At 37.5% G+C, this 12,919-nt stretch overlaps 2 protein-coding genes across 3 annotated transcripts in view; both read left to right on the plus strand.

The window, feature by feature from the left end:
• The first annotated feature begins 820 nt into the window (after nt 1–820).
• The window catches only part of LOC126237298 (GPALPP motifs-containing protein 1), a 74,982-nt gene continuing 62,883 nt past the window's right edge, over nt 821–12,919 (plus strand). The window contains exons 1-2 of one of the 2 annotated variants that reach the window (XM_049947256.1): nt 821–1,465; nt 7,174–7,603. In XM_049947256.1, coding sequence (XP_049803213.1) covers nt 7,193–7,603 — 411 coding nt within the window. In that variant the 5' untranslated portion in view covers nt 821–1,465; nt 7,174–7,192. Of the gene's footprint in view, nt 1,466–2,642; nt 2,803–7,173; nt 7,604–12,919 lie in introns of those variants that run through there. The other variant, XM_049947255.1, reaches the window with a different exon arrangement.
• LOC126237297 (phosphatidate cytidylyltransferase, mitochondrial) lies at nt 1,483–2,779 on the plus strand. The gene is made up of 2 exons (XM_049947253.1): nt 1,483–1,902; nt 1,990–2,779. The coding sequence occupies exons 1-2, from the start codon at nt 1,590–1,592 to the stop codon at nt 2,631–2,633; spliced, it is 957 nt and encodes a 318-aa protein (XP_049803210.1). The 5' UTR covers nt 1,483–1,589; the 3' UTR covers nt 2,634–2,779.

Below are 12,919 nucleotides of genomic sequence, written 5' to 3' on the forward strand. Positions count from 1 at the left end.
TCCTGACGATACAGTTTAGTAACATGAGGGTATATACCTCTCAGGATCCTTAGGAAAACCTAAACAAAGACAGCTGCGGTGTCTTCTTCCTGTTGTTGCTGCAATTTACTGCGCTGCAAACGCTCCCGCTTTTAAAAACCATTGTAGAAATCAATATAAACAACCACTATTCGCTTTCACGATCGCACCGAACTCACAGTTTAAGTTACTGGCCGCTTGGAGCGCTGCTGGCGCGGTAGGTGAAGTGTCGCGACTTTGTTAGACTGTAGTATAGCTTCTCTGAAGTCTGTATTTTTCTTCGAAATCATAGGTGAAATTTCATTCGGCAAATACTCAAAATCAGCGTAGCTCATCATGCGGAAGTTATCAAACTGTCCAGATGGTTCACGAAGAAGCTCATTACATTTTTCTTCCATAAATTCTCTGCAATCACAAATTGTAAATCAATATTTTTTTCATAGGCCTAATTATATTTAATGAAATACACATAAGAAACTATATTATGATCATAGATACATGAATGAAGCTATAATCTAATAATTTAACAATTACCTGTTACGGTTTCTACGAATTTTTAACACCCATCATCTTCTTTGCCGTATTTTTGGTTTTCTTTCCACATTCATTTTACTTTTATAATAAAGGGTCGTATGAATAAAACAGAGAATATCTTTATATTCAGAAGTTCGGAGAAAGTTAGGTTAGGTTAAGCCAAAGGTTACGACCGGCACAAGCTCTATGTCCATTGTCCATCATGCTTGCTTCTCCTGAACAAACAAGCGCACTCGCGAGCGTGTGTATAGTTCCCCCAAAGGTACACAAGCGTTTGTACTTTGTAGAGGCTTGGAGTTTGCAGCAAGCGCCAAACGGGTGGACGCGGGATAATACGTTGTAACCGTTTGTTGCGTAGGAACTTTACGCTGTTTGAAAACTTGTTCGACACACTCAGTTTTTCCTAGAATCCCCTGCAGTGTGAATGATACATACCATAACGAAATGTATAAAACGTTTATTCTGTTGTCACTAAGAATACCTTCAACGGGTGACACTATTTCTGTCAATTAAGTACAAAAAGTGTAAAAAGCACTATGTATAATGAAAGTCTTGAAAAACTACAACTGTCACAATTAGATTTTGCTGGCTGTTAATTTTAGTCGTTGGATTTTCGGAAAATACCCGTCATTGGAGAGGCATTGTGAAGCGGACTGGTGTACATGCTTGCATTTATTGGCGACTAGCAACTACTGATACACGCCACTTTCGCCCATGACTAGTCATTGCGTAAAAGATGCTTTCAATGTAATTGTAAATGACTAGAGTTTCAATAATCGTTTGATTCAAAATGATCTCTTAGTTTACCGCGATCTTAAATAGATAAATTTATTTAACCGCGTATAATTATGTCGGTATGAGATTTTAAGGGAATTAAACATTTCACAACTGAAGCAGTCAATAAAGAAGGCTGGTAAGTTTACACATATTTTGAGGTTATGTGTCAGTACGAAATAATTCCTTAACGCAGCGTGTTATTGTTCTGCACTGAATATTGAAATAATAATTATTTAGGTTTTCATATCTGCTCTCATAATATGATGGCTGTGAATTCTCTTGCGGGGCAACCATCCTTATACGCGAAAATCGTGGGGATGTTTCCACAGAACCTGTCGTTCGCATTTGCTTATGGTTCAGGCGTTATGAAGCAAAGTGGAGCCAGTCGCAAGTCAAAAAATATGATTGATCTTATTTTTGCTGTGGATAGTTCATCCCTTTGGCATGCAGAAAATATACGAAGAAACCCGAAACATTATTCTCATTTAAAGTGGTTCGGACACAATTTTGTCGCGAATTTCCAAGAACACTGGGGAGCTAGGGTGTATTTCAATACTTTAGTGCCAGTAGAAGGTGAAGATGTAGTGATAAAGTATGGTATTATATCTCGTCAAGCAATGGAAGCTGACTTGTTGGACTGGTGTGATTTGTATGTTGCAGGACGCCTCCATAAGCCAGTTGTAATACTAAAACAAGCTACAAACTCCCATTTGCGCTCAGCATTGCATCAAAATCTGTACAGTGCTGTCCACGCTGCTTTACTCATTCTTCCAGAAACGTTTACGGAAACTGATTTTTATCGGTGTATTGCTGGATTGTCGTATTCTGGTGACTTTCGTATGACATTTGGGGAAGACAAGAATAAAGTTGTCAACATAGTTGCCCCGCAAGTGGAAGCTTTCAGGAGTCTTTATGCACCTGTTGTAAAATCCCTTCAAGATTACATGCACATGCCAGTTCTAATTGGTGAAGGCGAATGCTGTTGCCAGGATATTAGCCCAAGTGCCCGAATGTATCATCTTAATCAGCTTCCCAGAACGCCCCAAAGAGCAGTAGTGAGATTTTGGAATACTAGGGGTCCACGCCGCCTTCGTCAGGATACGGAAGATACTTTAAGAGCCATTTCTCATGACCCTGAATGTGGGAACGTAGTAGAAACATGCATACGGAAAATTGTATGGAATTCCAGTGTAAAACAAAGTGTAAAGGGCATTGCTACAGCAGGTCTAATAAAATCCATCGTTTACAGTTGGAAAAAAATTAAAAAGATGTTGAAGGCAAGTTCTTGGAAGTCTAAGAATTAAAGATTAACGATTGTCAAATACGTCGTACTTTGTTAACAAGGGCTGTAGGCAGTATAATTGTTATGTACAAGTTAAAGTGCTTGTAGTATTTTCAAATTGTATTATGAATTCAAGCCTAAACATTATGCTACAAGATTACAGCTATGAAGTTCTTGCCAGTCATTGTCAGGTATGCTTCATCTAAAGATAATTACAATATTCTCTGAGCACACCGTCATTCAATTTTTGTTACGTTGTTTATAAAATTTACTGTAAGTATATTGCTTTAAGTTAATGGAGTTTGTAGATAGCGTGTTAATCCATCTATTAATAATTTCTGTAACAGTAACATGTAAAAGGTGGTGGGTAGAAATTACTAACTCATATCTGTATATCTTTTTCATTTTGTAAAATATATAAAACCTTAGAAATGTTCAGAATGTAACCACATGTACAAATTAATTTGCAATGTGAGTGTAAAAGACTTGTGCCACATCATTACATCTATCGTGCAAAATGACGCATGGAACATGTGACTAAGTAACTAGAGCCGAAACCACCCCAACGCAGATGATATGTGAGCAGTTGTAGGTTTACAACTAACTCCCAACAAACAGTTTACTCTCATAGAGACTCATATTACGCAATTTCAGAAAAGCAAAAATTATCAGCAGGAATCAGAACCAGACCTTAATGGTCATAAACCAGTCGAAGCACTGTCTGTTTGGCGTGTTTCCCATTTATTAAGTACCTCATTATTCTGATTTGTAGTAAAGTTGTTAGTGTATTTTGATTTCCTCCATTCCCTTATACATGGAACTTATCTTCTGTGGCAACAAAGCAGAAGTGTTTATTCATGAAAACTCCGCAGGAAGAATATTGGGTGAAGAAGATAAAAATACATACAATAAATGCTTTCAAATAATTTGGAATTTGTGCACTCCACTTTGTTGTGATTGCTTATAATAGTATGATAATTATCATTAAATGCTAGTTTTAGGCAAACAAAGTTCACAGGTGGTAGTAATAATATGAGTACAAATGAATACAGATTTTGTTTAAATTAAAGGTAACAGGTTACACTGTAATAAATAAATAGTACCACCCGCAAACCAGCACTAACATCAGTAATTCAGGTATGCATGCCGATGTGACAAGCAGAGAATGAATGGAGAAAGTAAATATATGAGGGTAGTGAATTGGTAATTTGATACATAAATGGAGATGAAAATCTAATTATCGTGGGAGATTGCAATGTGGTTGTAGGGGAGGGATTAGACAAAAGAGTAATGGAAGGATATGGGCCTGGTAGTACGAATGGGAGATTAGAAAGACAGTTCTGCAATAAATATTAGTGAGTAATAGCAAATATTCTGTTCAAGAATCACAAGAGGAGGATGTGTTCACAAAAATGCTGGGAGATATTGGAAGATTCCAGTTGCATTATATCATGGTCAGACAGAGATTCTGAAATCAGATATTGGATTATAAGGCTTACTTTAGTAATGACGACGAATAGGCTCATGTTTAAGAGAACAGTTAGGAAGGATCAGTGTGCAAAAAAAAGAGGGATACAGAAGTACTAAGGAATGAAGAGGTATGCTTGAAATTCTCTTAGGCTGTAGATACTGTGATAATGAATAGCTCTGTAAGTAATTCAGTTGAGGAATGGGCATTTGTAAAAGGGGCGATCATGGAAGTTGGAAAGAAAACCGTAGGTAGAAAGAAGGTAACCACAAAGAAACCACAGTTAACAGAAGAAATACTTCAGTTGTTTGACTAATGAAGGCAGTACAAAAACTTTCAGGGAAATTAAAGAAATTGTTGGCTGAAGGACAGACTCAGCACATAGAAAAGTCAAAGCAACCTTTGGTGGAATGAAAAGCAAGGGTGGTAACCTTAAGACTGCAATGGGAAATCCATTGGTAAATGTAGAGGAGAGAGCAGATAGGTGGAAAGAGTAAACTGAAGGCCTCTATGAGGGTTAGTACTTATCTACTGATTTGATAGAAGAAGAAATAGGGAGCAGTCAACAGGGAAGAGATAGGGAATCTATTATTAGAACCAGAATTTAAAAGAGCTTTGGATGACTTATGATCTAATAAGGTAGAAGGAATGTAGACTATAACATTCCATCAAAATTTCTAAAATCATTGGGGGGAAGTGGGAACAGAACGAGTATTCATATTGGTGTGTAGAATATGAGAGACTGGTAACAGCCTGGCCAATAACAATATAGTGCCAAGAGAGGCCCGTGCAAGCTAGGTGCAGCAGCCACCTTCACAAATGTGAGTTTTGTTGGTTGTCTAATGTGGCATGATCAACTGTGGATAAACAGACACATCGGGTGAGTCAACAAGGAATGGACCGAATTTCTGCTGAGAGAGGAGAAGAAGAAGAATAAGATGATGATAACTTATATCTCAACAGGGAGGGGACAGATGCTTAACTGAAAATATGGAGGTTGGGGAATGCCATCACTAAAGGTAGAATTCCTTTGATTACAGGTGTGAGAGGTAGGCCTTGTTTATATTGAATACCGCATTCAGACAAACTGCTGTAAAAGAGATCCAGATAAATGTAGTGTCACACACAAAAGAAACTTGAGTAAACTTACCATTATGCATTAGAGTATTAGAGGACTAAACAGAAATGTTGACAAACCTCTTATTTCATTGCATAGTCTAGTTTGTCAAAAAGAAGTTGATGTATTTGTCCAAACACCATGTAAATACAAGAATCCATATGTTAAACAGAGAGGACAACAAATTAGCAGACCACTTCTGTAGCCTTGGAAAAAATTAGAGAAAATAGTGATTGTTTTACAGTATGTAAGAAAATAAAATAAATGTCAAATCTGTTGATACCAGTCGTTTCTGCTTAGATCGACAATTGGAAACCTTCTTTTGGATTGCTGCTACTAGAGAAGTCATTTATAATTGTTATAGTATATAGATCCTCACTGGAAAACTCTCAAATAGTCGTACAAGAAATTAAAGTCATTATCATGTCATCTAGTGGTGAAAGTAAAGTAAATGACAGTCTGATCTCTTGAAATATTATGAAAACTGTTTGATGATAGAAACAGTATCTGTTTTGCATTTTAAACTGTCATCATGCGAGTGGCTTGCCTCACATATTTTGGCTGCTTTCAAACTGACCATTTTTTCATCTGCGCTATTCAGTTTGGTTTGAAAGGAATCCTGTACACTACAACAGGTTCAAGAATTAGTAACAGCAGAGCTCTAGGTGTGGTAGGTACCATGCTGTCTGCAAGTTTTGAGGATTTTATCTGTGAAATGGGGATTCCAGCACTCTCTCATCAGAAATTAGGGAAAGAATGGAACAGTGAATGTTAAGAGGCTGCAGAAGGGTGAATAAGGTACTCACATATATGCAAAATGCAGAAGTACGGTGTTCAAAATCACATTGAAAGTAAACAGAAAACACCCACTATCAGAAATAGTGCTACTAGTGGCTCAAGTACTCTAATAGAGAAACTGTAAAATGAAATAAATTAAAAAAGTAGGCTATTGTATGGAAGGAGCAAAGATAAGGTAACCAACCTTTTAAATGAGGCATTGAGTGGTTGTTGGGTTTGTGAATAAAACTGAAACCCAACAACCACTCAATGCCTCATTTAAAAGGTTGGTTACCTCATCTTTGCTCCTTCCATGAATAAAACTGAATTTAGCGCCCGAAAACCTCAAAACACACACAATAAAACTGAAAATTTTGCTTAGCTTTAGATCAGAGTCCTCCTCCCAAACTAACTAATAAAACAAACGTGTCATATTACTGCCACATAAATGATGGATGAGAGACTCATGATATGAATGTTGTAAGATAGAAGTATATCAGATTGCTAGATCAGTGTTAAGTTAAAAGAAAGATAATCCAGTATGTGCGTATTGGGATTGGAGAAACTGAGAAAGTGTGAAAATGAAATTTATGCTGTTGTGTTGAGTGGAAAGTTGCACAAGATACTAAACCAAGAAAGAGAGGTTAAGATGGGACCTGACATATTATGTTGCTCTTTATATGTGAAGAAAGCACATTTGTTCCAAAAAGTTAATATCCATTCACCATTCCATGTACTTTGCTGGTAAATGTACACTGTACATTGCAGGTACTTAGCGGATACAAATAAATGTTGTGTTCTGCAGCAAGAATTTATTGTCACAGGCCGACCACCTGTCCTCATCAGTAGCAAGCAAAAGCATGATTACATGGTGGTGCTGTAGGGTTTTCAAGGGCGCATATTAAGAAAGTGATTGCAGTGTAACTGTTTTCACTGGTTAGCTTTTGGCCCTTGTTAATACCTTCAGTTTCTTAAGTAACTGAAGCCATTGGTTTATTCTTCAGTACATTCATTTTTCTCTGTTTAACCGGGAGTGTGCGAATAAATAGGTTTTTACAAAATTGGTACTTCTGTATTTTGTTCATGCTGTGTAGCACAATGTGTAAAATTTTAGCTTGGTTTTTCGTTCCATTTAATTTTTAATTACTATTTTCAAGTTCAGTTGAGTGTGGTAACAGTTGAATTGTTTGAATTCTGCAGGACACTGAGACAAAGAAACATGTCCAACTTCATTGGACCAGCACTGCCACCACATCTGAAGATTTCAAGGAAAAACTCAGATGACAAAAATGAGTGTAACGATGATGATGTCGTAACAGGTGATGTTTCTGATGAGGAGTACCGTGAGGATGCTCCAAGTGAGCAACCTGCAGTCTCGGAAGACGTGTATGGTCCAGCATTACCACCTGGCTTCAAGCCTAGGGTGGTAGGTCCAGCTGCAACGGTTACCATTTCTATGGCAGAGCAGTCATCTACACTGCCTGATTCCATAAACAAGAGCTCAGATGATGAGGATGGTGATGTGGTAGGGCCAATGCCTGCCAGTGATATATCAGCTCAAGTTACACAGCAGTTAAAACAGCAGCTAGAGAGCCGGGCTCACAGAATGAAGGAAAAACTTTCTGGCAAGGTTAGTGATAGCACATTATTTTTGTATCAATTTTTGTTTACAGAACAGACAAAAATACTGGTTGCTCCACAAAAATAACTTCCCAAAAACATAGGCCATTGTGATACAATGCCTACTAGAACCATTAAATATGAATAATATGTTACGTATTGCAAGTGAGTTTCTTAAGAACAGCTCAGAACACATATGGTATAAATAAGTCTCTTATAAAACACCATATTGTCTAGTATGAGTTCTGCAATGGTTTCAGATCTTAAAGAATAGAATTTTGCAAAATAAACAGTGCTTTTGAAAAACTGTAATTATGTGCCACTAATCAATCACAGCTATTTGACTTTTTAAAAATTGTGTAGAAAATATGAACTAGGAAATGTATTCAGAGTTAGCATTTTTTGATGTAGAAATATGACTTATTAGTGTGTGCTTTCAGAAGGTGCAGAAAAGCAGTAATCAGAGTTAAATTGGTTCAAATACCACGTTGTTTATAAATCACAGTGCTGATGGCTGCTTCTCTGTAACCTGAAAACCCGGTCACTCTTTCAGTTATAGAAAGACAGTTTATTGTGATATCTGGATGATGTTGCAGATTGACGTGTTTGGGTATAAAGTATTCCCAGGTTGAAAATTGCATCCATGGGACATAATTTGAATATAAGCAGACACGCAGCCAGCTGAAGTATGGAGCGCCACTCAGTGTCTCAATTTTGCAACTAAAATAAAAAAGAGCTGTTTAAATCTAGTACAGCTGCAGTTACAATTTAGAGTAAAAACAGAAACAGGTTAATTGTGTAATTGACTGGTGAACACTTCTTTCTGCATATATAATAATTTTTTTTCCTTTGTAGACACTCTGGCATCATCTTGTGTGTAGGTAGCATATTTTTGTTGAATCCTTAATATCAAAATCCTTGAGTTACACTGCATAGGCGATTTAGAGTGTAATGTGTACATCCGGGCAACTGAAGAATGTGTTAGATGGCTTAAAAGTCAGAAGTAAAAGTATCTTAAGAAAGGAAGGGAAAATTTTTATTGGTCGTGATATTGATGTAATTTTAACTCTTTAATTGCTGCTTCTGTAGATCATTGTTTAAAGTATGTAAAACACATTTGTTAAACACATTGGTCAACCAGAATTGTTTTCACTCTTTTGGCATTGTCCCTTAAACATCTTTTCAAGAACCTTTGAGTACCGTATTTACTTGAATCTAAGCCGCACCTGTGAAATGAAACTCAAAATCAAGGGAAAAAAGTTTTCCCGAATCTAAGCCGCACCTGAAATTTGAGACTCAAAAGTCAAGGGGAGAGACAAGTTTTGGACCGCACCTCCAAATCGAAACAAAGTTGGTCCATTGTAACATGAGACATAATTTAGGTCAAATGGATGAAGATACAGCTACAGTAGTTTGGTTCGAGTCTTAAACTTAACAGTTAAGCTTTACTAAGTAGCCATTGCTATCGTTAGGCACTCCGTCTGTATTTATACAGGTAACCTTCCTTTTTCACGTGCTTCGTCTGGTTTGAATCGATTGCTTATTTTGCTTTGATCTGATAAATGCCGTTCTCTTTGTTATTGGTGTTTGTCACTCTAAGCTGAAAATGCATTATTGTACTGTGTCATGCATTGTTTGTCGCATTCTGATAATGAGTGTTTATGACCTGTCGCCACTCGCGGCATGACTTGCTTTTGTGCAGGCTACCGCGGCTTACAATTAAAAAAAAAGAGAGGAATTGTCTCATAAGCAAAACAATGGCAAGAGACTGCTATTTGTTGTTACTTACACTGCTGCTTTCTTTGATAATGATCAACAAGAACCAAATAATAGACTGCGTATGATAGATGTTCTGAACGAGAGTTTAGTGAAAATTTTTCTCCGTTTGAAAATCTTTGCAGATGCCTCTTTAGTACATTACATTCTCCTCTTTAGTACATTACATTCTGCACAGAAATTAGAGTCATCTTAGATTTAAAAATATAGTTAGTTGCCTTGCTTCATTTCTGACTGTATTACTATTCAGCATAAAAATAATACGAATATAAACATGACATGATATGTATATTCTTCCGCATTTGCTGTTGTCTCACTCTAGTTTCGTAGTTTATTAGGCAGACAGGATTTAAATGAGATAGCAGCAAACACAAAAGAATACATGGTATAATGTTTACATTATTCTACCTTTTCTTTTAATTTATTTACTGACGCAGAGGTTTTGGTGCCAGTATTTATCTTTGTGACTGCAAGCATGCCTGTGTAGTGCTACATATATTCGGCGGCAGAAGTCAGTTGTGGCGGCACCTACCATTTTTCAGAACTTCTGCTTGCTTTGCGCTAGATTCTAAGCCACAGGCGGTTTTTTGGATTACAAAAACTAGAGCAAAAGTATGGCTTAGATTCGAGTAAATACGGTAAGATGCTGTTGTTGGCCTAAGACACAACTTCAAAACCTGCCATATCATCCTGGTTTAACTTCTACAATTTGGCCAAATCACACCAAGCCATTGTCAGGATGGTTTATTCATCAGGGACAAAGCTGATCCATCCTTGTAGTCATTCTCCATAAGAGACAGTCTAAAGAAATCCAGTCTGTGCTGTTAGGAGGCCACAAGTCTATGGATCAAACCAGTTACACATTATCTCGAAGCAATATTTGAGACAAAAGCATCTGTGCTAGAGTGTAATTATGCTGAGGAAGTGTAACTTTTTAACTGGCCATTGTTTCTGTTCAGCGCTGCCCTACCATCATAATTGGTAGGTAAATTAATCTTTCCCGATGATCCTTCCCATCCCCCACCCTCCATTTTTAAATTAGTAGATGACATGTTAAATGTTGTGGGAAAGTTCTTGAAGAATTTAAATAATTTAGTATTAAAGGAGACCACTCGCCAAAAGTACGAAGGCCACTCCAAAAGAAATGTACACTATTTTTTTTTTTTAATCCATCTTTTATTCTACATGTTTGAAAGTTTTACAGTGTTTAGATACATCCTTTAGGAACAATATTTTCATTTCTCCACGTAATTTCCATCCCTCTCAACTGCCTTATGCCATCTTGGAACCAGTGCCTGTATACCTGCACGGTAAAATTCTGGACCAACCTGTTGGAGCCACTGTTCGGCAGCATGCACAAGGGAGTCATCATCTTCAAACCTTGTTCCACGAAGAGAGTCTTTCAGTTTCCCAAAGAGATGATAGTCACATGGAGCCGAGTCAGGACTGTAAGGCGGGTGTTTCAGTGTTGTCTGTCCGAGTTCTGTGGTAGCTTCCATGGTTTTTTGACTGACATGTGGACGTGCATTGTTGTGCAACAGCAAAACATTCTGCTTTTGCCGATGTGGTTGAACATGACTCAGTCGAGCTTGAAGTTTCTTCAGTGTCATCACATATGCATCAGAATTTATGGTGGTTCCACTTGGCATGATGTCCACAAACAAGAGTCCTTCGGAATCGAAAAGCACCGTAGCTATAACTTTTCCAGCAGAAGGTGTGGTTTTGAAATTTTTTTTTTCTTGGGTGAATTTGCATGTTGTCACTCCATTGATTGCCTTTTCATCTCTGGTGAAAAATGATGGAGCCATGTTTCATCACCTGTCACAATTCTTCTCAGATATTCATCTTCACCATTCTCGTACTGTTCCAAAAGTTCACTGCATACTGTTTTTCTTGTTTCTTTGTGAGCCACTGTCAACATCCTGGGAACCCAACTGGCATAATCAGTATTCTGCAAACACTTCCTTCCCCTATCCCAACGTTGCGTGACAGTTCGTTCACTGTGATGCGTCTGTCAGCAGTCACCAGTTCGTTAATTCTCTGCACATTGTCTGGAGTGTGTGCAGTACGAGGCCTGCCGCTGCGAGGACAATCCTCAATATTGCCGTGCCCGCTTTCATCACGTAACCTGCTTGCCCACCGACTAACTGTACTGCGATCGACAGCAGCATCTGCATACACCTTTTTCAACCTCTTGTGGATGTTTCCCACTGTCTCGCTTTCACAGCACAGGAATTATATGACAGCACATTGCTTCTGACGAATGTCAAGTGTAGCAGCCATCTTGAAGACATGCTGTGACGGCGCCACTCACGGGAACAGGTTGAACTAAGTTTGAAAACAAGCGGGAAGGATGTATCTACACACTGTAAAGCTTTCACACATGCAGAATGAAAACTGTGTGTTTACAAAAATAGTGATCCTCGTAGAAGCATCGAGTTTTCGATAGGCACACATGGAAGAAAGAAAATTTCCTAGCTTTCAAAGCTATCTTATGATGGGATAGAGTGAATCACACACACACACACACACACACACACACACACACAAAAAAAAAAAAACTATGCCCCTACTTGGTGATAGCTAGAGTTTAGCCAGCAGCATGTAGGAGCTTAGGTGTTTAGGATGTATGTTGCCACTTTTATTAGACTTAATCAGTAGCACCTATACCCTCAAAAAAAATCTTGTATTTACCTGTATTTGTACGTTTAATGTGAATCTTCTTCTTGGTACAGTTATCCTTATTAGTTATACTGCTATAATAAAACCTAAATTTTACATATTTTAACGCTATAATCTTAAAACCACAGTGACATCTCAAAAAGCTCCTGGACAAATAAGTATCAAAAACAAAGTGTGGATTATGGGTTGATGAAATGTATTAAGTGATCCAGCATGTTAGTAGATGACACACTAGCAAGTAGTGCAAACATGCAATGAACACAAAGAAAGCTACACACTGGTTTTCTAATAATGTGACTTTTAGGTTTAAAATAAATTATTAACTTGGATGTCTGGGTTGAGTATTCCTTTAAAAGTAGTTGGTCATTGTCTCAAAAGGTGGTTTGAACTCCCAAGTTTTTTGCTAGATATGGTTTTGGTTGCAAAACGTTGCCCCACAGCATATTAGACAAGCTTTTACATGATTTTGTCAAACTCCTATACCATCTTAGGTAGAAGTTAATATTGAATGCAAAAGGAAATTCTAAGGTTGAAGAAGTATCAAGGCCCAGTATATTGATCTGCTTATCAGAACTCGACAATGACTTGAAGCTGTGTGTGGTGCTGAGAGCAAAGAGTAATGGAGTTTTGAGAATTTATAAAAATTATCAACAATATGTTTGCTGTGAAGCACAGAATATGTTATAAAATGAAGATGCTAACTATTTCTACAGAGAGAATTTTGGTGATAGTATTTTTTACAGTATATCTCCTGTTTCTCAAGAAAGTTGTATTTTGTACACTGTGGAGTATATGCTTTTATCACATCATTTCTTCCCCTCTCTTTTACATCACTTTATTTTAGTTTGAGTGAAATCAGCACGATGTC

The sequence above is a fragment of the Schistocerca nitens genome, chromosome 2, assembly GCF_023898315.1.
Source record: "Schistocerca nitens isolate TAMUIC-IGC-003100 chromosome 2, iqSchNite1.1, whole genome shotgun sequence".
Taxonomy (NCBI): domain Eukaryota; kingdom Metazoa; phylum Arthropoda; class Insecta; order Orthoptera; family Acrididae; genus Schistocerca; species Schistocerca nitens.